The following is a 21,703-nucleotide window of genomic DNA, read 5'->3' on the forward strand; positions in this document are numbered from 1 at the left end:
ATGGCGGAAGGGGGCGTGACGCAGGTGCAGTGGGGAGGGGCCACGTAGAGCGGGGAGGTTGGCGAGACCCGCGCAGGCGCAGTGCGGCAGCGGGTCGGGGGGGGGGGGTGTGTGTGAGAGCTATCTGCGCAGGCGTGTCGGCCACCGGGACGCATGCGCAGTGCGGAGGGGCGGGGCGGCGCAGGCGCGGGAGTAGAGGCTGGCGCAGGCGCAGTTAGTCGCCGGGCTCCATGTCGCGGCGGGCCCTGCGGCGGCTGAGGGGGGAGCAGCGGGGTCAGGAGGAACCGGGCCTGGGCCAGCTAGGCCTGGACCCCGGCCCCGAACGCGGTCCGGAGGGGTTGCCGCCACCAGTAGCCGCCGGGAGGGGACAACGTGGGTCGGCCCGCAGCGGTGTCAGCAACCGCTTCGAGCTGGTGAGGGGTGACAGTGGTGGGGGAGAGGTTGGGGCCTGTGGGGTGGTGGTGCCGGGGGGGGGGGGCAGCGGCGGTGGGAGGGGGCAGCTGGGGTGGCAATTACTTGGGGGGACTGGCTGAGGGCTGGCAGTGACTGTGAGGGGCTCAGTTGAGGGCAGTGACTGAGGGAGAGATGGGGGTGACTGGAGGGAACGGGGTGGGGAGGGGGCTAGGTGGCAGTGACCGAGAGGGGTGACGGTGACCCGTGGGGCGGTGGCAGGGTGGGGGTGACTGAGGTGACAGTTTGCAGGAAGGAGGGAGTGATTTGGGGTCAGCGACTGAGGTGGGACTGAGGGGTTTGGGATGGTGGGTGACTGGGAAAGCCTGGGGGAGACTCAGCTGGGGGGTAGGAAAGGGAGGGAGTTGGGGTGGGATGGGGGTGTAGGGAGGGCTTGAGGGGGCAGCAGCTGGGACTTAACCGGGAGGGAGGCCTGGGAGGGCCTGGGTGGTCTGGGTCTGGATGTTGTCAGAGCTGGGCCTGAGTATCAGGGTGGTCAGACAGTGGGTGAAACCGGTTTTAGGAATGTTCCTGCCACCTTCCTGGCCCCTCAAGATCCCGGTGCTGGAGGTTGGGGGTCAGGCAGGCCCCGATGGCACAGATGGCTCCTTGGGGTGACAGAGCCTCGTCCTTCTTTTCTGGGCACCTTCGCCAGCCCCAGCGGTTCCCTCTCCTTCCTTGAGGTTTGGCTGTGCGAGCATAGGCAAGGCTGGTTTTGGAGGCTCTTCCCGAGGAAGAGCAGAGTCCAGATAGGGCCGTGCTTTTTCTGCCGGCCATGCTGTGCAGTGGCTGCGTTGTCGTGGGCCTGTGCTCCCCTGGAGCGAGTCAGTGGGTGCAGGGCTATTCAGGCACCCGCTGGGCGACACGCTTGAAATGAGGGGTCATCCCCATCCGTCTGCTGGAGAAGCCAGTTGGGCGGCTGAGCCCTGCGCTGCTTCTGCAACATTTTTCTCTTCTGTTTGCAGGTGGGAGTGGAACAGATCAGATCCCTAGGGAATTCTGTCCCCTGGGTGTGGGAGAGGGCAGCGCGCAGCCCCACGCCAGCTGTTTCTGCAGCTTGTCCGTCTGTTTGCGCAGATCACTGCCGAGGAGTCGGAGGATGAGCCGCTGTCCAGAAAGGAGCGAGCGGATACCCGGCTCAGCGAGCAGGATGCAGCAGGAGGGAGCAACGAAGGGGCTGTAACTGAAGAGACTGAAGGCAATGTGCAGGGAGATGGGGAGGAGGCAGAGCAGCCGGACCAAACGGTAACTAAACCGCAGGGATCTAGCGATGATGGCGGTTACCACATGAGGTGCAGAGAGAAGATTTCTTATCTCCCTGTCTCTGTGTGTGCTGAGGAGCTTTGTGGTGATGGACAAGTGTGGTTTTTTCCCCTTGTACCTGGATTTTGTCAGAGGCTGAGGATGTGAGCCTCAGGGGAGGGTTGCACACAGGGAACTTAAATCCAGGTGCTTGGGGCTCCAGATCTGGTGGAGGACAAGCAATTTGGTGCTGAGGGTTGCATTTGTGCCTAGGATCCAGGAAGATTTTACAGCCACAGCAAGGAGGTTCCTGAGGAAGACCTTGTGCTGTGTCCTCACGAGCACTGAGGTCAGGCAGAGTGCGCGAGAAGGAAGGCACGCTGGGGTTCTGAAAGGGAGATTGCTTCTCTGCTCCCTTCCCTGCACAATTAATTGAGCTCTGCACTGTACGTGGGGCTGGGCTGGTGGGTAAATGCTCAGTGAAGCGTTTGTTTTGGTGTGGATGTTGTGAAGACTCCAAGCAGTGGAAACCAAACACCGAACTTGTTCTTCCTTGTAGTGTTTTCTTGTTTTGTGTTAAGAATCCCTCCTGTAGTCTGTATCAGCTCAGAAGTGTCTCCTTGCAGAAGCACCTAAGGAAAGGGGCACTTAATTAACAATCCGACGTTGCAAGTCTAGTCCATATCTCACTGGAGATGAGGGTTGGGGGGAACAAAGGGGGATTGGCCCTCTGGCCTCGCCCATTGGGTCTCAGCATTTGGGGTGTGTGCCCGTGGGTTTTGGGTGCCAGGTGGTATGGCCGGAGGAGCAAAGACCACTGTCGGTGCATGGTCCAGCTGTGCTGGTGGCCTCAGCCAGCCCAGGGGCTTGGGAATGCTCTGGATGTGCGGTGTGAGCTCTGCTTGGTCGCTCCCTGTGTGAGCAGTGGCTCCAGCAGGCCCTGACCCAGTGAATTTGCTGCGTAAACACTGCAGGGTGCACCGGCCGCTTCTTTCAGTATTTCCCAGGTAGAAATATGGGAGCCCTCGGCAGACGTCTCCCCGCCATTTGATAGAGCCAAATCAGGCCCGCACGTTCCTTTGGTTCTGAAATCTGCTCAGGAGCTGTGGGATTATTCTGGTAATGTTGTTATTCGCTGTATTATGTGCGTAGATCCTGGAAAGGTGCTTTTTAGCTCTGTACTCCCTGGGGAAGAGCCAGCATGGACAGCAGTGTGTCTGACCCGTTAGGGAATACCACGCAGCATCGTGAGCTGAAGTAGCTGCATCTGCAGTGAGAGGAGCCTGTGTTGTGTAGTGCTTTCAGGCAGGTGTTGGTTTCTGTGAAAATCAGAGTGACTGATTGTCCTGCTTTCGGCTGGGATAGAGTTAATTTTCTTTCTAGCAGCTGGTATAGTGTTATGTTTTGGGTTCAGTATGAGAAGAATGTTGATAACACACTGATGTTTTCATGCTTGCTAAGTAGTGTTTATACAGAGTCAAGGATTGTTCAGCTTCTCGTGCCTAGCCAGCAAGAAGGCTGGAGGGGCACAAGAAGTTGGGAGGGGACACAGCCAGGACGGCTGACCCAAACAGGCCAAAGGGATATTCCATACCAGGTGCCATCAGGCCCAGTATAGAAGCTGGGGGGAGTTGGCTGGGGGTGGGGAGCAGATCACTGCTTGGATACTAACTGGTCATTGGTCAGCAAGTGGTGAGCAATTGCATGGTGCATAATTTGGTTTGTATATTCCAATTCTTTTATTATTATTATTGTAATTTTATTATTGTTATTATTATCATTATTAGTTTCTTCCTTTCTGTTCTATTAAACTGTTCTTACCTCAACCCATGAGTTTTACCTTTTTCCTTCCAATTGTCTCCCCCGTCCCACTGGGTGGGGGGGAAGCGAGTGAGCAGCTGCATGGTGCTTAGATGGTGGCTGGGGTTAAACCACGACACTGATGAAACTGTCATGCTCACTAGAAAGACAGAAATAAATTTTATCCTAGAGACTGAAGGAGGGCTGAAATACTTCTTCCACACCTGGCTTATCTAAACTGTTTCTTGCCTGATTTTGTAGTCTTGGTCATTGATGTGAAAGTCAGCTGAGGTTTAACCCTTACTTTTGTAAGCCATTGGTGCTTTACTTCATTTTCTCCTTGTGGCTTAATTTCCATTTGTTGACAAAGTTGAAAGGATCAATATGGCTTTCATTTAAGGGCCCTCCTGGCATGCTGAGCCCTGTGGGAAATGCTTTTCTCCCCGTGGAGCTTTCATCCCTGCGCTCTGTGGGCGTGCTCTGACAGCTGTTCCATTTCTGTTTGCAGCCTGTGTTGAGTAACAAGCCACGGAAGAAAAAAAAGAAAAGGAAAACCAAGAAAACTTCAGCAGGGGAGACTCTGGTATGTCTGCATTTGCTCAGAGTTAGAGACTGTGCTAATTTCTCCATTGGGCTTGACAAAGTAGCAACTCTGAGGCAGTCACAGAAAGATTTGGAGGCAAAAATGCTCCTTTTTGCATTGTACTCATTTAAAATTACGAAATGGCAATAGCAGCTTTTGACTGTAGTCCTTCAAACAGCCGGGGCTGGCGCAGCTCTGCTGCGGATGCTTAGGGCTGAAATCCTCACAGTGGCATCTTCTTTCATCTCTGCTTCGAGGCTTCACATGGGAGGGGGTACAGTGCGAGGAATTTTGCATTTTCCCTCTGATTTCCTTGTCCCACTTAGGTAGCTCTCCTGGCTCTGCAGAGCCATACAGAGCTCTCACTGCCAACCATCATTCATGTTCCCTTCTCCCCGGTGCACCTTCTCTGTAGTTTGACATCTGATACTTGAATGCTGATAGGAGCTTCTGCTCGTGCATTATCGGCAAACGCACTGCCACGTGCTCTTCCCGCAGGACCTGCTCTGTCCCCTCATTGGTGAAGGGAGCAAGGGGACGGTGATTGTCTCTAAGCTGTCTACCGCTAGGGAGGTGTGCTTGGGGTGAGAACTTTATCCAGTATCTCTGTGTGTTGTGGATAAACTATAAGAGACAAATGTGTATGCTTGAATATACTTTACCTACTTGAGTGAGGCTAGGAGACTAAAGGGATTACAGTCATTGGTCTTTTAAATTCAACAAAAATAAATTTTAAGTGGGAACTAATTTTCTGCTAACATTTAAGAGTCTTAACTGTTTACTTGGGGGAGATCCTTTGCTTAACATCCTGAGCTGCAGTACGCTGAAGTGCTGAATGGGAGAGCCATGACTCTGGTGTAGGTGCCTGGCTGGCCGCCACCTCCCTGGGAATTCAGCTGGGTGAGCTCAGAGCGAGTTACTAAGGCAGAGAACCCGATCAAAGAGCCCATTTCCTCTCCCAGTCCGAGAAAATGAGAAACAGGGTGACAACTGCCAGCGGTAGGCTCTAGGGAGACTTCATATCCAGAAAGAGGCAGTTTGATTTGCTAACTAGAGATAATACTACCTTTGTTCAAGCATTTAAATGCAAAGCACATTACAAACTTCATGTAACCACTCCACGCGGAGTGGCTATATTTAGCTGGAAAAGGCAAGCTCGCAGGGCTGTTTGGGTGTCATGAATGGAATTCTGTGTTCCACCCACGTACATCATGAGGAGGATGTGAAGCGGCCACATAAGAAATGCATCACTTGCTATTTGTGGGGAAAAACAGAGGAAAATCAGGATGAAAGTGTTATCCAGCAGCGCACGCTCAACAGTTGTATATATTCTTTGGGTTGTTAGAAGATGGGGAGAGTGAGAGTGCAATACATTAGAGCTGGGTTAAAGTCATGCGAGTGATACATTATTACAAGGGTCACAGCAGTTAACTTAGTGTTTCCATGGAAAGTAGATGGTAAAGGCTGATTATTTAAATATTTATTATTAAAATCAGCACCCCAACATTTTATGATATTATAGGGATTGTAGTATAAATAAACCAGACAAAGCACAGCGAAGGCTGGGTAGGAAGGGGCAGACCAGAGAGCAGACAGCTTGCCAGCTCTTGTCCATGCTAGATTTATTCAGCTGCCACGTTCAGACTCGTGATGGTGTGAAGAGCAACAGCCCTACGATACCTTGTGCAAGCAGGGAAGAGCAGCTAGCCCTTTCAGAGGCAGTTGGGCAGGGAAAGCAGGCTCTGGGTGGGATTCCTGAGGGAGTAGAGGGCTGAGCGGAGAGTAGGAGGCCTCAGTAAGAGAGTGGTAGGGGCACCAGTGTCACACACAGGTCAAGACAAGCTGAAAGACCTGGAGGCAGCTGGATGTGATCTCCACTGGGTGACGTGTGTGCTGTGGTGATTCATTCTCTAATAACTGCCTTGTCTTTGCCTGTGCCTATCTTAAGGAAGACAATGACCTGGAAGACATCGACAGCCTGCTGGAGAAGATTGAGGATACCAATGGGCTATCACAGCAAACCCAGAGTGGAATAATCGCTGGCAGCAGGCCTCTGCTCTATGTAGAGCACAGGTAGTGCTTGCTTCCTTCCTCATTTTGGCCTTGGGCATGACAGGGATATCTGTTCCCCTGAGGAAGGGAGTTGGGGAGCCTCCCAGTGTGATCTGGCCATGAATGCAGGACCTTGCTTGAAAGGGGTTGTGGTAGTGGTTGTGTACAGCCCTGTTTCTAACCATTGCTCTTGGAGCTGTGTTCAGTTTTGAGTGGTGACTGGTATTGTCTGCTGTCAAGCCTGGTTTGAGTGGGCATCTGGATCAGATTAACCTCCAGAGGTGCCTTCCAGCCTAAAATACTCTGTGACTCTGTAGGAGAATCTCTGCAGAGCTGCTGAGAGCCCTGGTGCCTAAAGCTTTGCAATCAAACTCACCTGGCCAGGTGACTAGCTGCATTCAGACCAGGTGCTGTTGAGCAGCAGGCCCCAGTACAGGCAGTGCCAGGAGCTAATTTCACCAGGAAAGCAAGTTAGACTTGTCTAACCTTTCCCACATGTCACCATCAACAAAGTGGACTGTGTGCCAATCATGTCCAAGAGCTGGAGAATGAATCTGCTTCAGACTTGAGATCTGTAACATCTGGGCCTGTATTGCACTGGGAAACCTGTTAGGAATGGGCTGGCTCCTGTGTCCAGCATATTTCAGAGCCCTGGGCTAGCACAGACACTGGCAGCTCTTTCTGGTTTTGGAGAAAACATTTAAACTTGTATCTGGGACAACTTACCAGTCCCGGTTTTGAAACCTCCAGTCACGCTGCATCAAAACTGAGTCTAGGCTGGTGGGCATTCAGTGCTAGCGTAGCCTGTTCAGGGACACTGCAGTAAAGGCAGAATGTTTGTTTACTTAGAGATGGTTTTAAACTTTGGTGACTTCTCTGGTCAAGTAAACATTATTAAGAAACCTTTGAGAGCTGGATAATCTCTGAGTGGGTGAGGGTTAGCAGTGCTGGATCTCAGCCTTCCCACTCCCTCTCTTCAAGCCCTGCTCACTGGACAGCAGAGAGAAACCCCTCTGAAATACGCCTCCCTTCTCTGGGCTAAATGTTAGATCAAGAGAACTGTAGTTATTGTCATGCTTTGATACAAGATCTTTGTATTAAAAAAATGTATTCTAATCCTTTCCAGCCTCCATGCAGTGGTTAGGGTGCTTGCCCTGAATTGCAGGCTGCCAGCAGCAGTTACCTCGTGTTTTCCAGGCACACGTACCCCGAGCGTGCGCGCTCCTGAGCGGAGGCTGTCCTGAGAGTATCCCAGACTAAGGCCCCAACTGCCCTGGAGAGGGCAGCAGAAGTATTCCCCAGCTCAGCACCGGCTTTGGAGCAGATCCAAAGCACGAAGGAAGCCTGTGTCTGATTGAACAGGGCTTTCGATGCCTCCTGTTCTGACTATTTTTAGTCTCTTTTCTGTGTGTTGTGTCCGATCAGTGGTGCGTGTGACAGTTCGGGGGCTTGGCCAGAGACAGTTTGAGGTACAGAGCACTTGAGGTTGATGGAGAGGACTCGAGTGTGAGACTTCTGGCTATGTTTAACTGACAGTAGCTTTTCTTTCTCGTTTCAACCTTCTCAGAAACTTGAACGCAGAGAACGAGTTGAAGAGATACTTTGGGGCTCGCACTGTTCTTGGTGAACTGAGGTTAGTCCAGAATTTCATAATAAACCCTTTAAAAGTCTGAGTCAGTGTGTCTGTCCTTCCCTTGGTACGGCTTACTGAGTCCCCAGTGCCACACCTGGGCAGGGAATCCAGGGTTCAGGGTGTCTTACTTATGTAGTAGTCACTTGTTGGGACAGGAGATTATTTTTTTGTGATATATGTGAGGGGTGGAGTAAGACTTCTCCAGGCTTTTGCTAGCATTTGCTTTTTCTTCTGCTAATTTCCCCTCGCATTTACTGTTAAAACAGCCTTCTAAAGTCCTTTCACTGAAATTCATAGAGTACAGACTCTTAGATTTTTTTTTTTCTTTCTCCAGCATTTGTCTCTTGTTGCTATTCCAAAGTCTCTGATGTCTTACAAAGTGGACCCTGAATGCTTTCCAGGGGGTCTCATGCATGTGCCTTCAGGGGCCCAGGGAACCTACTGCTTCTTGAGTGTGAGGTCTCTATGCAGTTATCCATTGCACTGTGGTCAGTGTTAGCCAGAAAGTTCTCACTTTCATGAGCTGGTTGAAAAATGTACACGTAAGAACGGTATAAGCTCAGAGCAGTGATGGTGGAAGCAGAAGCCTTCTCTGAGAGAGTCCGTGGAAGAATATTTAGTGCTTGAGGAAGAAGCAGCAGTCCCTTACTGAGGAGACATGACTTTCTTAGGGTAGCCTTGATTTCTGAATTCCTCCTGCCCTGAACCAATAAATTGGTTGCATTTGTGAGTATGGCTTAAACTAGATCAGTTGACATTTGAAGGCACTGCTGGGAAGAGAGATGAGTCAGAGGGATATGGGGCTCTCTTAATTGGACCTGGGAAGCTGTCTGAAGCGAAGAGGCAGCTGAGAACTTGGCAGGAATAAAAACAGGGGAGAGAAGCTATTGAAGTGGAAATGCTGGAGGCACTGGCTGGCCCAAAGAGGAATGGTTCAAGTAAAGCAAGGCCTGAGCGAAGGTATGTTGTGTCTTGAAGGCAAACACGTTAAAGCTCTGGGCAAAAGCTCCGTGTGGCAGGGCTGCAGCTAGGGGAGAAGTTGGGTCTCTTTTTCCCTGAATCATCTTTTTTCTGGCTGGTTTCAGCCCTCCTCATTCTGTTAGTACAGAGAAATCGTGACCTGTTGTGTTTATGTCCCTAGGCCAAGGCAAAGGCAGCGCCAGTATGTCCGCAGCATGTGGCTGACGGCTCCCAAGAACACCTGGCCACGCTACAGCAAAACAGGTGAGGCTTTCAGTGCCACCTCCCGAAGCACCATGCTGCCGCTAGCTGATGGGGCACATCAGTCCTGTGCCCGTATTGGCATGGACGGCTGCTCCTGCCAGCCTGGCTTTCCTAGAGCCTCAGCGCACAGAAACTGGAGCTGATCTCATCAGCTGCCAGGCACAGGCTTTGCACTGGCTGATGGAGAAAGGGAACTGCTCGTCAGCTGATGGAAGTACCTCCTTTCTCAACAGGGAGAATTCTGTCATATCGTATCTTAGCATTTGAGGGTTTGTTTGTCCCCTTACTGGAGGTAGCAGGTGATGAGTACTTCCCTTCTTAACAGCGGTATTGCTGGATAATGAAAAATATCCATGGGGAGAGAAAGCTGCCTGGGCTTCTTAGGTGGGTTTTGGACTTTGACTCATGAGAGGAGGGAAAGGAGTGAAATTCTCTGGTTGTTTCTGAAAACATGTCTGGCTTTGGACCCAGTGATGTGAATTAGCTTTCTGTGTGATAAGAAAGCAGAAGAGCTTCTCTTGCCGCTGTGCTGGCAGGCTGGCAGCAGTGGAATCCACATCTCCCATGCACCTTCTAGGTATTACCATGCAGCTGGTGGACACCAGGAGGGGAGTGCAGTACTTCACCTTCGAGCACCATCGCGAGTACCAGCAAGTGCAGTTCAAGTTCCTGGATGCTGTAGAGTCCATGGACCCCAACAACATTGTGGTATGTTGTGAAATTGGGTTGCCTATGCTGTTGCCTTCTGCATTCCTGCAGCCCCTTTCCCTGGCAGGGGAGGTGGGCTGATGCATCCCAGTGGGTTTTTTTTGCCAGTCTCATTTTGAGCAGTAGAGCCCTGTGTCCCCTCTGTGTTGGGCAAGGCAGCGTTGCTTTCTGAGCTCTGCTTTCACATTACGGATAAGATAAGTGACCACCCTGGTCCAAATGAGGTCCAGTGGCTGGTGGCCAAGCCTTGGTGGCTCTGCCCAAGAGCTTGCCAGGTAGCCATCTGGAAGAGGAGCCTGCAGGAACTGACCGTTTGGCTGAAAACGTAGGGATAAAGCTCCCTTGTCTCAGCTCTTCAGCTGGGAAGGGAGAAATACTGTATAAACCGATCTTTAAATGGGAATCTAAACTAACAGCTGTTGTATTTATAAACTCTTGCATGGATGAAAAATGTGTACTTTCTTGGTATTTCAGCAAAACAGTCTTTGTGTTGAAAGTTCTTCATGCGTGTCCAAGCTCATTAAACTGTATGGTAACATTTATAGTTTGTAGTGATAAGCAACAGTAAAATTGAACCATAAATGAGGTATTTTTACTCTGAAAACCCTGGCCACATGAGCTCAGAGACACGCCCTGGAGAAGTTTCTTAAAGAGGCCATTGTCTACTAAATGAAGTTTACTTCCTTCTGCTTTCCCACCCTCTGCTCATGGCCACTGCTCTCTCCAGCTCATCAATTCTGCCTGCTGACTGGACTGAGGGATTCACATTAGATGATGCAAGGTAATTCCTATGCAGCAGTGATCAACCTGAGAGCCAGCATCCTAAGGACAGCTCAAACATGGTCTCACACCACTGTGCAGAGCAGGACAGGTTTTCCGTGGTACTTTTTAGTCTTTATGCTCTGTCTGTGTTAAGTGGGTCTGGCTACATTTGAAGATATTCCTACAGGTTTAGTCTTCCACTTTTCTATTAAGGGTAAAATCTAACAGATGGGTTTGCTGATACCAGAAGTACTTCAAACCCTCAAGCAGTTTATCTGTGATAACCACAGTCTCAACGTAGCTGGAGCCCAGATCTGCGTTGCTGCTGTGGTTTCAGCATGAAAAACATTATTGGGGGGGGTGGGGGTGGGGTGTCCTGGTCAGTGAATGTTTTTTCTGCTCTTGCTAGTGGGTTAAAAGGGTCTTGTGGGCGAAGTTGTAAAGTGCGTGAAGAGCACTTTTTCCTATCACAATGACCCTAGATGCTCCATCCTTTCCGAAAAGGAGGACTAGAAAGGAACTTAAGAGCAAGCAAGGAAGGGGTAGAACGTCAGGCAAGTGGCACAGACGCAAAGGTCCTGGGCTGGGACAGCCTAGAGCATAAAGGCTTTGTGCTGCAGGTGGTCACGCTGGCCACCATCCTGCAGATGTGCAACTTCTGGTGCTTTTGAAGATGTATTTTTCAGGGTTTTTTTGGGGAAAAAAAATCCCAAAACTAAACCGTGAGGAGATTTGAAATAGCTTCAGTATTTTCATATTGAAACTGAGTTTTAGGTACTTGGAAAAAGTAGCCCGTTTATAGTGTAACTGGTGAGTATTTTCATATTGAAACTGAGTTTTAGGTACTTGGAAAAAGTAGCCCGTTTATAGTGTAACTGGTGAATGCAGAGGTTTTTCATATGTGGTTAAACTTCTGAAGCCTGGAAAAAGATGTTTTTAATCCATTACCATTCAGGAGCTGGATCCTGGAATTGTAATAGATGTGTCAAAATGTCCTCTCAGTACTCAGAGGAAGCAAAAGCCTGATCAAATGCTCAGAATTCTTTAGGGGTAAAGAATAAAACAAAAATGTAATTATGCCTGCTGCCTGCATCTGGAATATTGCATGCAGTTCTGGGCCCTCACCTTCAAAAGGATATGGTGGAGCTGGGAGAGATTCGGAGGAGGACAGCAAAGATGATCAAAGGCCTGGCATGGCCTCAGCGCTGGAAAAGCTGGGTCGGCTGGGATGGCGCTGGGAGGGAGCTGCCTGAGGGAAGCTGCAGTTGAGGGCTCAGATCCTGTATGGGGTGGGGAGAGATCTCTCTGCTGTCCCTTCCAACACGGGGATGGAGCTGGCAGGCTGGGATTAAAGGAAGTTTTTTGCATTGTATGGTTAAGCGATGGCTTTCTGTATCGCAGAGCTGGAGTGCCGGAATGGTACCTGGGTCAGTAAGTGAACAAATTCATGAGAGGAGACACCATTAATACCAATGGCATCTTTGACAGTGGGGGTCCCTGAACCCCTAAAGTTTGGCAGGTTAGAGTGTGCTGGAGTAGTCACGTGTGTCCAGCTTCGTGCCCTCTTTCCCAGGCATCTGCTTTTAGAGACGGTGCGAGATGGACCCCTACTCTGACCCAGCGTGACTGTTCTTAGGTTCTTTTAATCCATAGTTTTAGCCTTTCAGGTAAGGTGCGTCCCTAGCCTCGCACTACAGTCTGAGCATTGGCTCTCTGATGGTGTGGGACAGGATTTCTTCACCTTCAGGCCCAGGGGCAAGAACAGCTCCTTTCTCTTACGCGCGGTGTCAGGACATTTGCCTCCCTGCCACGCTTACAGAGCTTGCCTCCTAGGCAGAGTGCGTGAGAAACCAGTGATTTGTGCCATCATATAATCAAGCTCATGCTCTTCTGTAGCTGCTGCTTCAGATGAACCCGTACCACGTGGACTCCCTTCTGCAGCTCAGCGATGTGTGCCGGATACAGGAGGATCAGGAGATGGCCCGTGATCTCATAGGTAAGAGCTGAGGTGAGAAGCAGATGTCCTGGCGTGAATTAGTAATCAAAGGCTTTGGTTCAGTTTTGGTTTTGTTTCAACAGAGAAGCAGCAAACCAGAAGGGTTGGTTTGGCTCCCCGTCTGTGACTCTGGGGCTGTGAGCGCTCGGCCTTATGTGATCCTGCAGACCAGCAACTTTTGCTGGAGGCTTTTAAATAGAGCCGGACTTGTTTGTCTGGGGCAAAGCACATCAGCGTTCACCTTCAAAATGAATGGAAGGATTGTCTGGTTGTGGCGGGGTCCCACCTGTAGGACATCCCTTGCAGGAGGAGGGTCTGACTGTTGTATGAGATACAACAGTGTGAGGGGCTGCTCCAGGAAGCGTACCCCCTCTGCGGGGAGCCCACCTAACCCTCCGAGCCAGCCTGCCTTGCCTTCCTCTGATCAGCACCTTGCAGCTCAGCATGTTGGGCTCTGATCCTCAGGACACCCCAGGCTGCGTGGGGGGCAGGAGGCATCCTGGAGGATGGCTGCCCCTTGGGCTGCTGTGCTACAGTCTCAGGTGTCAGATGTGATGTTTGGTAACCGGGACGTGCGTTCTCCAGCATGATAGAAGGGGCCAGAGGCAAAGTGAGGACAGGATCTTTGGCTTCCCTATGTGAAGATAGTTGTGGCAGAGGCATCTGTACCAGCCTCAATCCCAGACCTCCGGAAGAGTTGCTTTTCACAACCAGAGCATGATCTAATGCCTGCAGACAGGAACACGGCTTGTTTGCCTGGGTATCACGTACTCTGAAGTAGTTTTGTGCATGGCTAGAGTGTGAACAAGCTTATTTCATGGGTGCCAGAGCTCTCAATTATCAGTGTCTTCTGGGCTAAATCTGAGCTGCATGGCATGCTGGGGTGGTGGCTTGCCTTGACACTGTCCTTGCTGTCTGCAGAGCGGGCGCTGTACAGCCTGGAGTGCGCCTTCCACCCCGTCTTCAGTCTCACCAGTGGGACCTGCAGGCTGGACTACCGGCGGCTGGAGAACAGGTAGGCAGCACGCCTGCCTGCCCCGCGTCTGCCAGAGAGCTGTTGCGGCGTGCCCTGGCCTACTTTGGCCACAGAGACCCAGATTCACAATGTCTGCTGCGTCATCCGTGCTGGCGAGTGGTGGCAGGGGGACCTTGAATGTCCCTTTCTGTCAGAACAAGCTCTGCTGCTTGGCAGTCAGTGGCAGTGCCCCTCAGCAAAGCAGCAGCAGGGCTCCTGAGATGGGTGCTGGGGTACCACCAGCTCTTGTGCTGAGGTTTCTTTGCAAAGCATCCTCTTTCCTGAGGGATTCCTTATTGGAGCGTTAACTCTTCCTCCCTGTCATATCCTTCTCCTGCAATTAGTACCCGTTAGCCCAGAATGGTACTTATTTTTGTCACAAAAACACTCGCTGTGTGTTTATGGCTGTGCTTGGTCACTTGTGTGCTGCTTGCCTGGCCTTCATCCCCAGCACTCGTGCTGCTCCCAGCCCAGCTCTTTATGTAGTGACAGCTCTGTAGCTGTGGGGAAGGGTGACTTTATTCTGGGAATTTTCCAGTCAGCTGACCCAAGTCATCTCTCCCAAACTGCTGTACCTGGAGGTTGCTCAGATTTCCAGTACCTGCTCACTGGCGGGCTTCTTACTGTCTGTGACCTGAATGCTGTGATCTGTAACACCAGTCTGGGCATCAGTCCTCCCCCCCGTATGTGTCGTGCACACGCTGCATCCCCATCTCTGCGTGGCTGGGTGGGCTGGGACAAGAGAGGATGCAGACTTTGGGAATTTACTTGTTTCTCTTGTCCTGAGTTGTCGGCCCCAGTCTGCAGAGCAGGCCGTGGGTTTGCTGTCCTTATACTTGCACAAAGAGATTAAAAAAAATAAGAGATGGGAACATGGGGTGTGTGTGGTACCCTGTACTGCACCAGGCTAGGTTCCCTGGACCCTGCTGGCTGCACAGTGGCACTGATGCTCAGGGGGCAAGGAGCTGGGGCTGTTCTTGAGTGGCACGAGGTGCTTCTCTCAATCTGGCTTCTAAACCCTGTTGCTGTTCCCCACACAGGGCTTTCTTCCTGGCTCTCTTCAAGCACCTGATGTTCCTGGAGAAGAGAGGCTGTCCCCGGACAGCCCTGGAGTTCTGCAAGCTGATTCTGAGGTAGGTGCCCCTGCCAAGGGCTGCACCCCATTCCCTGCGGGATGAGGCAGCGCATCTCAGGCTTGGGGGAACACGCTTCCAACAATGCACCGAACTTAATCAGCGCAGGCCAAAAACCCCAGAGGTGTACTACTTCTCCCAGGCTCAGTGAGGGCTTGTTTCCACTCCTTACAGATGCGGTGTCAGAGGTTAGTTTTGGGCAAAGGCTCTTACCTGTGGTGCTGCTTTGGAGAGAGGTGATTTTTGAGGAGGAGGCTTAAACTGATGGGACCAGGGTGGCCCTTGCTCTGGACTGCTGAGCTGTGGGCCTGGCTGGTCCACAGAGCACAGAGCCTACGGAGCAGATGTATAGCGGTGGCTTCAGCCTGCTCAGTTTGTGGCCATTGATCCTTCTCCTGGGTGGTGACAGGGGCCTTCACCCCTCTGCAGGGACGCAAACCAGGCAGGGCGTTGCACCATCACTCTGGCCATGCAGGAACGATCGTGTTCCCGTTATCTCCGCTTGCTGAGTCACAGAAGCGCTCTGGATGCTAGTGGGAAAGTCTTGTTTGACTTAGAAATGAGGACAGCTACTTCAGCTTTTGTGACACTGATTTTGTTTCCTCCCATTGTGCTCGCCTCCCTCTGAAGCCTTGATCCAGAGAATGACCCACTGTGCGTGCTGCTGCTGATCGATTTTCTGTCCCTCCGAGCCAGAGAATACACCTTCCTGACCCGCATGTTCCAGGAGTGGGAGGTGAGTTGGCAACAGGCAGCCCTGGCCAGAGAAGGGGCAGAGAGGGGAGAGCTGGTTCGTGGGGCTGGCACGCTGTGCCACAGAGCCTGAGGTTTTCGTAAACAGGTTAGCCCTTTGAGGGCTGTCTCACAGCCAGGCTGGCACCCCAACAGCATCAGAATGACCCGTAAAGGCTGGGGTGTTTGTTCTTGTAATCCTGGTACCCTGCAAACAATTGTACGAACTCAGAATTGCTTACTCAGTTGTGGGAGCATCAAGCCAGCGGCTGGAAAGTAACTTAATCCTGCAAGCAAGAAACCCCACCTTGTGTGCAGCCCAGCAACATCGAGATCATTCTGCATAGCATCATTTCTCGGTAACTCTGTCTCTGATCCTGCAGAGTCACCGGAATTTGTCCCAGCTGCCCAATTTTGCCTTCTCGGTGCCGCTGGCCTATTTCTTACTGAGCCAGCAGGAGGAGCGCTCGGAGCTGGAGCTAAGCCAAGCCCGGGAGAGAGCCGCCCGGCTCATCCAGCTTGCATTGATCATGTTCCCAAGCGGTAAGTCTCTCCCCACCGGTAAGTCCGTCCCCGCAGGCTTTGTCACTGTTTTCATCTGTGAGAGTGAAGGCTGGATCCCAGGGAATCAAATGCAGAGGCAGCAGTTTGCCTGTGGGTTGCAAATGGCGTTCACCTCTGCCTGTGGGAGATGGGAGCCCTGACTCAGAGGGTGACAGAGCTTGGGCAGACCGGCAGTGGCAGGTACACGGCTCTGCCTGCGTCTGGTGTGGCAGCGGTGGGATTCAGCCATCCTACCCCCAGCTGTGGCAGGGCCAGCGAGACAACAGTGGAGCCAGGTAGGGCCCCTGCAGCCATGACCCATGTTAGGAAGAGATCAGTGACTGTTATCCCTGCTGCGCACCCTCCTCGGAGCAGCTGATGCCCCTTCATTAGAGATGGTCACGGGCATGCAAGTTGGGAGAGAATGAGAGCCAGAGTCTTGGAGCAGGAAAACATTTCACCCCAGGGTTGCCCAGACCAGAGACAGCAAGTCTCTCTTGGCTTTCCCTCTGAGGCACTGCTCTGCTTTAGATGTGCTCTCTATGGGCACCCATCACCCTTGCTTTCATCCAGTTGGTGCTGCTGTCCATGAAAGGAGATATATAGCCCCTCTGGGCCCAGAGCAGGGTGTGACTTTATAGGCAGGAATAACCAGCTCTTGAACAGAGGTTTAGTTTGTGTTGGCTGAAACCATCTTTTTTGCTGCTTGTCACGGTGACTGAAATAAAACCCTTGTTCAAGTTCAAAGGCCAGCTGCATTAAGTGTAGAAAATTGCACCTTATTTCACTGGGGGGATAAAAAAGTTTGGTTTTTGTTTACTCTGGATCTGTTTCTGTCATCCACACAGAGATCAAAACACAGCATAACCCCCAGCAGCATCCTCACACCCTCCTTGCGTGGGTGCTGGCCCCCCCAGAATGAGGCTATCTCTGCAGCCCTGGCAGTGGCAGCCGGTGGTGCTCCTCACCAGGCTGTTGAAAGCAAGCTGTCTGACTTTCTCCTGCAGTTCTTATGCCATTGTTGGATCACTGCAGCGTGCAGCCCGATGCCAGGGTCGCGTCCCATTCCTTTTTTGGGCTGAATGCTCAGATAAGGTAAGCCCTGGAGATGTTCTCAGTAAAGAGAAGGAATTGATTCTGCCAGTAATGGGGCCTTTGCTTGCTCAGGCAGCTAATGGAGTTACAAAGCTGCAGAGGAGAGTATTTGGTTTTCCTGAGTAGGCTGCTAGATGCTTTGATAATGGATTTCCATAATGGCCACCAGATAATGCTAGTGGACCCGCCTCACCTTAATGTGGATGGGTCAGAAGTTCATACTGAAGCTTGTTGGTACATGTAGTAAGAGAGAACAATGTGTGCATGCTCTCAGGGCAGGCTGTCTCCTACCAGTCTGGATTTCCCTGACACATGGTCCTCCTAAACACGCGAGTGGTCTCCCCCTCAGGTCAAGGCAGCATTAACTTTCATCTCATGGTTATGCTTATCCCAAAAATAGGTGGAGGCAGAAAAACTGGTGAAGGTAGATGGAAAGCAAAAGATGGTAGATGGATAGCAAAGCAGGGAGCCTGCGATTCCTCTCTTTGTGTTCTCACGCTGAAGCACAGTGCAGAGACGAGCCCTTGCCAGCCCGCACAGGGACCTGCAGGCAGGAAGGAGGAGAGTGCCCTGAATAACAAGTGTCTCCCGTAGCCAGCCTCCCGCCTTGAACCAGCTGACGTCCCTTTACGTGGGAAGGACTCACTCCCTGTGGAAGGACCCAGCCGTCATGGCGTGGCTGGAGACCAACGTCCACGAGGTGTTGCGCATGGTGGATGCCCAGGACCCGCTGGTGGAGGAGTCTGAGCACAAGTGAGTGCGGCCAGTGGACGTGAGCGGCTCTTGTACCAGGCATGGGTGCTGAAACATGGGGACAGAGCAGGCCGAAGGACTCTGCCCACAGGAGGAGCTCTGTCCTAGGCTGCAGCAGTGCTGGGGCTTGCTCAGAACCCCATGTCTGCCGATCTGATGGTAGCTGCTGATGCCAGGGGTTACATTGTGGGGCCGGGAAGGCAGAAGCTTTTCCCTGCTTTGCACAAACGTGAATGAAGAGCTGCGGCTTTTGCTCACTGGGGAGTGTGTGCTGCGCCAGCTTCCCCCATCCTCGGCCATTGCCTGTGCCTTGGAAATCGCCTGGAGAGGGTGGAGGGGTTGCTGCTTGTTGGGAAGGGCACAGATGGCTGCACAGCTCGCCGATTTATTGCACAGGGCAGGTTAGTGCTTAGAAACACTTTCCAGCTCTGAGAAGCAGAAGAGAGGGGCAGTAGGTACAGTGTCCCTGAGCTGTTTTGCTCTTTACTCCGGAGGTCAGCAGCTGCCAAGTGACTTTGGCTTCGCTATAGGCCAGCTCCGTCTGATATGGCGCATCCCCCCAGAGCCAGGGATGAAGCTGACAATGCACCTAGAGAAGCAGAAATGGAAAGCTGGCTATGCTGATGTGTGCTCGGTGCAATCCTCTGTCCCCCTCCCCACTTTAGGAGGAAGATGCGGTACCAGAGCGCACCCAGGAATATCTACCGGCACATCATCCTCTCGGAGATGAAGGAGGCCACGGCAGCTCTGCCTCTGGTGAGGGGCCCTGGTGGGGCACAGGTGGTGCCGCTGCATGCGGTGTGATGGGATTTGCATCCATGCCGTGAGTGCGGACGCTGGGCACGCCTTAACCCCAGCCACCAGCAAGAAGCATCCGGCTGACCTCAAAGTGTCCTCTCTGTATGCATGGCTTCCCGGGGCGACACATGGGGGTGCGTGTGTGGGCAGGCCAGGCTGCAGCTGGTGCCCGGCTCTGCTGCGCTCCCCAAGACAAAGGGCCGTCCAGCTGGTCTAACCATCTCTCTGCCTCGGTGTTTGCTGCTGCTGGTGATCCAGCCTTCACCCCTTCTTTCTTCTCCCCCCACCACCCCCCCCCCCCGCAGGAGGTGACCTCGCAGCCTGTGATGGGGTTTGACCCCTTGCCTCCTTTGGACTCCATCGTTTCCTACACCAGACCAGAAAGGTACCTTCGCCACCCCTTGTTTCTGCGCTGGCACAGCCAGCATGTTCCCAGCACGCCCTCACCCCCGGGCCTGGGTGCCTGTGGGTGCTTGGAGCTGATGTCCTCCTCCATCTTGGAGGAAGAGCAGCCTGGCTTGCGGTGCTCGCCGACAGGCAGAATGTACAGGCAGGACTGGTCCTGCTGCTTTTCCTTGGTGGTCACCGTCGGAGATGGCAGCTGTTCACAGCCATTAAGGCAAAGGCCACTGAAAAACTGGCTGTTTCTTAACTGAGGTGGTTTGGGGTAAAGACAGGTTTAAGCGCAGCCAGCCGTGGTACGCACAGACCATTGAGGTGACGCCCATACGTTTCTTATGCACTGACCCAGCTCAGAGCAAACCTGGTAGTGCTTCTAATGGCTGCTTTGCCCAGAGGCTGGCCAGCTGCTGGCTGCCTGGTGTGAGAAATCCCCAAGAACCCCCCAGTACCCTGCTTTGGGGCTGGCTCAGGAGGGCCCGTGTTCTCTCCAGCATCTCTGCACTGCCTCAGCCGCAGCAAGAGGTCGAGTACCAAGTTGGCCCCTTAACCGTGGTGCGACTTCTGTCTTTCAGAACGAATCATCCATCCAACGAAAGCACTTTATCTCTCTTCTTCCGATCGCTGTTGCCAAATTTTAACTTGCAGGTATGTGCAGTCAGCTGCTGTGGGCAGATCAGAGCGCACTTTTGCTGTCGGTACACCGAAGTTTCCACTGCACAGTGTTTCTGCAAAGGGAGTGGCTCTTGGCATATGCAGTGTGTAAACGTCAGGTTGCAGAGCAGCCTGATGCTTTTTGGCAAGCGGCATTGTCTCTCTCCCTGCCTGCTGCAGACAGGCAGGCAGCTCCCTGCCTGGCCGCTCCAGCTCTCCTCTCTTGCAGGGGGACATCAGGCACGACGGGGATGAAGAGGCTGGAGCAGGGCAGGACCTTAACCAGGGGGTGAACAGGCTCATGGCAGCCATGCGGGACATGCTGGCGAACATCCAGTTTCAGGAACCCCCCCGAGACGACAATCCTGAAGGCGACGGGGACTGGGACTGAGTCGAGAGTGTGCATCTCCCCCCAGCCTTCTGTAATCGCCCCTCGCCGACTTGTGTCGCACTCCAATAAAGTCACACAAACCCTGGGCGCCTGCTCTTGCTGTGGGGATGGGCTCTGTCTGAGGGGGAGGGTGGGGGCTGCCACTGGGGGCACCTTTCGCATCTCTCCGTGGGGGGTGAGGACTGTCTGAAAGAGGCAGGACTAATCTACAGCAGCTGTCCCTCAGCCTCAAGTCAGCTTAGTCCCCTTCTGTCCTCCAAGCACATTTGCTGTCCCGTTTGTTCCCTTGCCTGCTCTTCTGCTGGTCTTGTGTTTAATGGCCAGAGGCTTTTTTTGCCCTGTCCTGCAAGTCCTGAACCGTGGTTGCCCTTTGTGCTTCCCCTGGCCTGAAGCCTCCTTCCCTCCACAAAACACTCCAGGCCCTGACGTGGGACCTTCCAGCTTGCCAATGAAGGGCTCGGGGTCCCTGCTCCACTGCCACAGCTCTCCCTGTGCTACCGTAGTTGTGGGGGGAGCGGTTCTTCCTTGTGCTGCAGCTGTTTGATCGTGCTGGGAGCAGAAAGGATCCCCTCCCCTGCCTCTATTTTCTCCTTCCATCCCTTGTTTCCCCACCTTCACCTTGTAGAGCCAGCAATGAGGTCAGCTGCACTCAAACCCTTAACTCATCTTCACTGCCCGCAAAGCTTTTTCCTTTTTCTGCTGTGTAACGGTGTGTATGTGGCTCTAATGCTGAGCCAGGCTGCGCTGCCCGGAATAAATCCTCCCCGCCTTCTGCAGCGCTCGCTGTGTCCATTCCCTGGGGAGCTGCGTGGATCTCCGGGGGCTGGCAGGGATGGGGATGGGGCAGGCTGGCCGAAGCCCTGGGGTCTGACCAGCCTGCCCCGTCCCCATCCCTGCCAGCACATCCAAATCCTGTGGCACAGGAGCCCCGTCTGCTCCCCTGTGCCTTGTGTTCCCTTCACTTGGATTTGCAGACTCGGCGTTTTCTAGCTCTGTTCTCAAAGCCTCTGTTGATAAAGCTAAAAATTCGTGACACGTACCAGCGTGCTCTTTAGCCGAGCAGCAGCCAGGAAGGGGGGAAGCCGGTGGCTGTTGGTCCGGATTCCTCCTGCTTGCGTTTCCCCGGGGGTAAGCAGTGTTTTGCAGTTCCTCACCCGGCACTGGGGCTGTGTGTGCACCGGCTTTGGCTAGACGCGCAGCACGTGTTGGCCGTAACTCCCTGCCATGCTGGCACTCAGTGTAAGCAAGGCACCGTGGCAGCCTGGGACCCCATTCCCAGTGCATCCAGCTGAGCCACTTTCATCTGTGCCGGAGCCGTGGGGTGCTCTGTGCCATGGGGAAGGGTTCCCGGCACCCCGTGGGAAGGAGCGGAAGCGGTCAGTGGGAACGACCGCGGGATCGGCCTTTTCATGAAGCCGTGAATGGCTCTTTGGCAGCTGAGCGGCTCCAGGCATCAACACCAACCAAAGGCACATGATGGTCAGATGGGTCCCGTGTCCCCCAGCCTGCCCGGGCTCCCTCCGGCGCCGGGCTTTGCCGGGGTGCAGGCACGGCATCACATTTAATCGTGCCTTTGATGATCCCTATCGGACCCATCGCTCACCCCGTGGCAAAACACCTTCCCCGGGGCCAGGCCAGGCTGGTGGGTCTGATGGGGATCCCGGCCCCACACATGGGGACTGGGAGGGACGCTTGGGCTCCTGCAGTGAGTGGGATCCCACCAGGGTCCCTAAGGTGCGT

General features: G+C 53.1%; 1 protein-coding gene across 1 annotated transcript; it reads left to right on the forward strand.

Moving 5' to 3' along the window:
• Window positions 1-200: 200 nt before the first annotated feature.
• TCF25 (transcription factor 25) lies at window positions 201-20,048 on the forward strand. The gene is made up of 18 exons (XM_049805775.1): window positions 201-413; window positions 1,528-1,695; window positions 4,001-4,075; window positions 6,024-6,148; window positions 7,695-7,760; window positions 8,902-8,984; window positions 9,562-9,692; window positions 12,351-12,450; window positions 13,372-13,465; window positions 14,506-14,598; window positions 15,229-15,334; window positions 15,714-15,873; window positions 16,881-16,968; window positions 17,563-17,721; window positions 18,387-18,477; window positions 18,825-18,904; window positions 19,494-19,566; window positions 19,802-20,048. Exons 1-18 carry the CDS (start codon window positions 231-233, stop codon window positions 19,961-19,963), a joined length of 2,037 nt encoding a protein of 678 aa, XP_049661732.1. The 5' UTR covers window positions 201-230; the 3' UTR covers window positions 19,964-20,048.
• The last annotated feature ends 1,655 nt before the right edge of the window (window positions 20,049-21,703 follow it).

Source organism: Accipiter gentilis, chromosome 7 (genome assembly GCF_929443795.1).
Source record: "Accipiter gentilis chromosome 7, bAccGen1.1, whole genome shotgun sequence".
NCBI lineage: Eukaryota > Metazoa > Chordata > Aves > Accipitriformes > Accipitridae > Astur > Astur gentilis.

Bases quoted from the DNA above. Each gene is read 5' to 3' on its own strand.
- TCF25 (XM_049805775.1), top strand. From the start codon at position 231: ATGTCGCGGCGGGCCCTGCGGCGGCTGAGGGGGGAGCAGCGGGGTCAG. The intron at 15,335-15,713 runs GTGAGTTGGCAA...CTGATCCTGCAG, and splicing joins GCATGTTCCAGGAGTGGGAG to AGTCACCGGAATTTGTCCCA. The intron at 18,905-19,493 runs GTACCTTCGCCA...TCTGTCTTTCAG, and splicing joins TCCTACACCAGACCAGAAAG to AACGAATCATCCATCCAACG.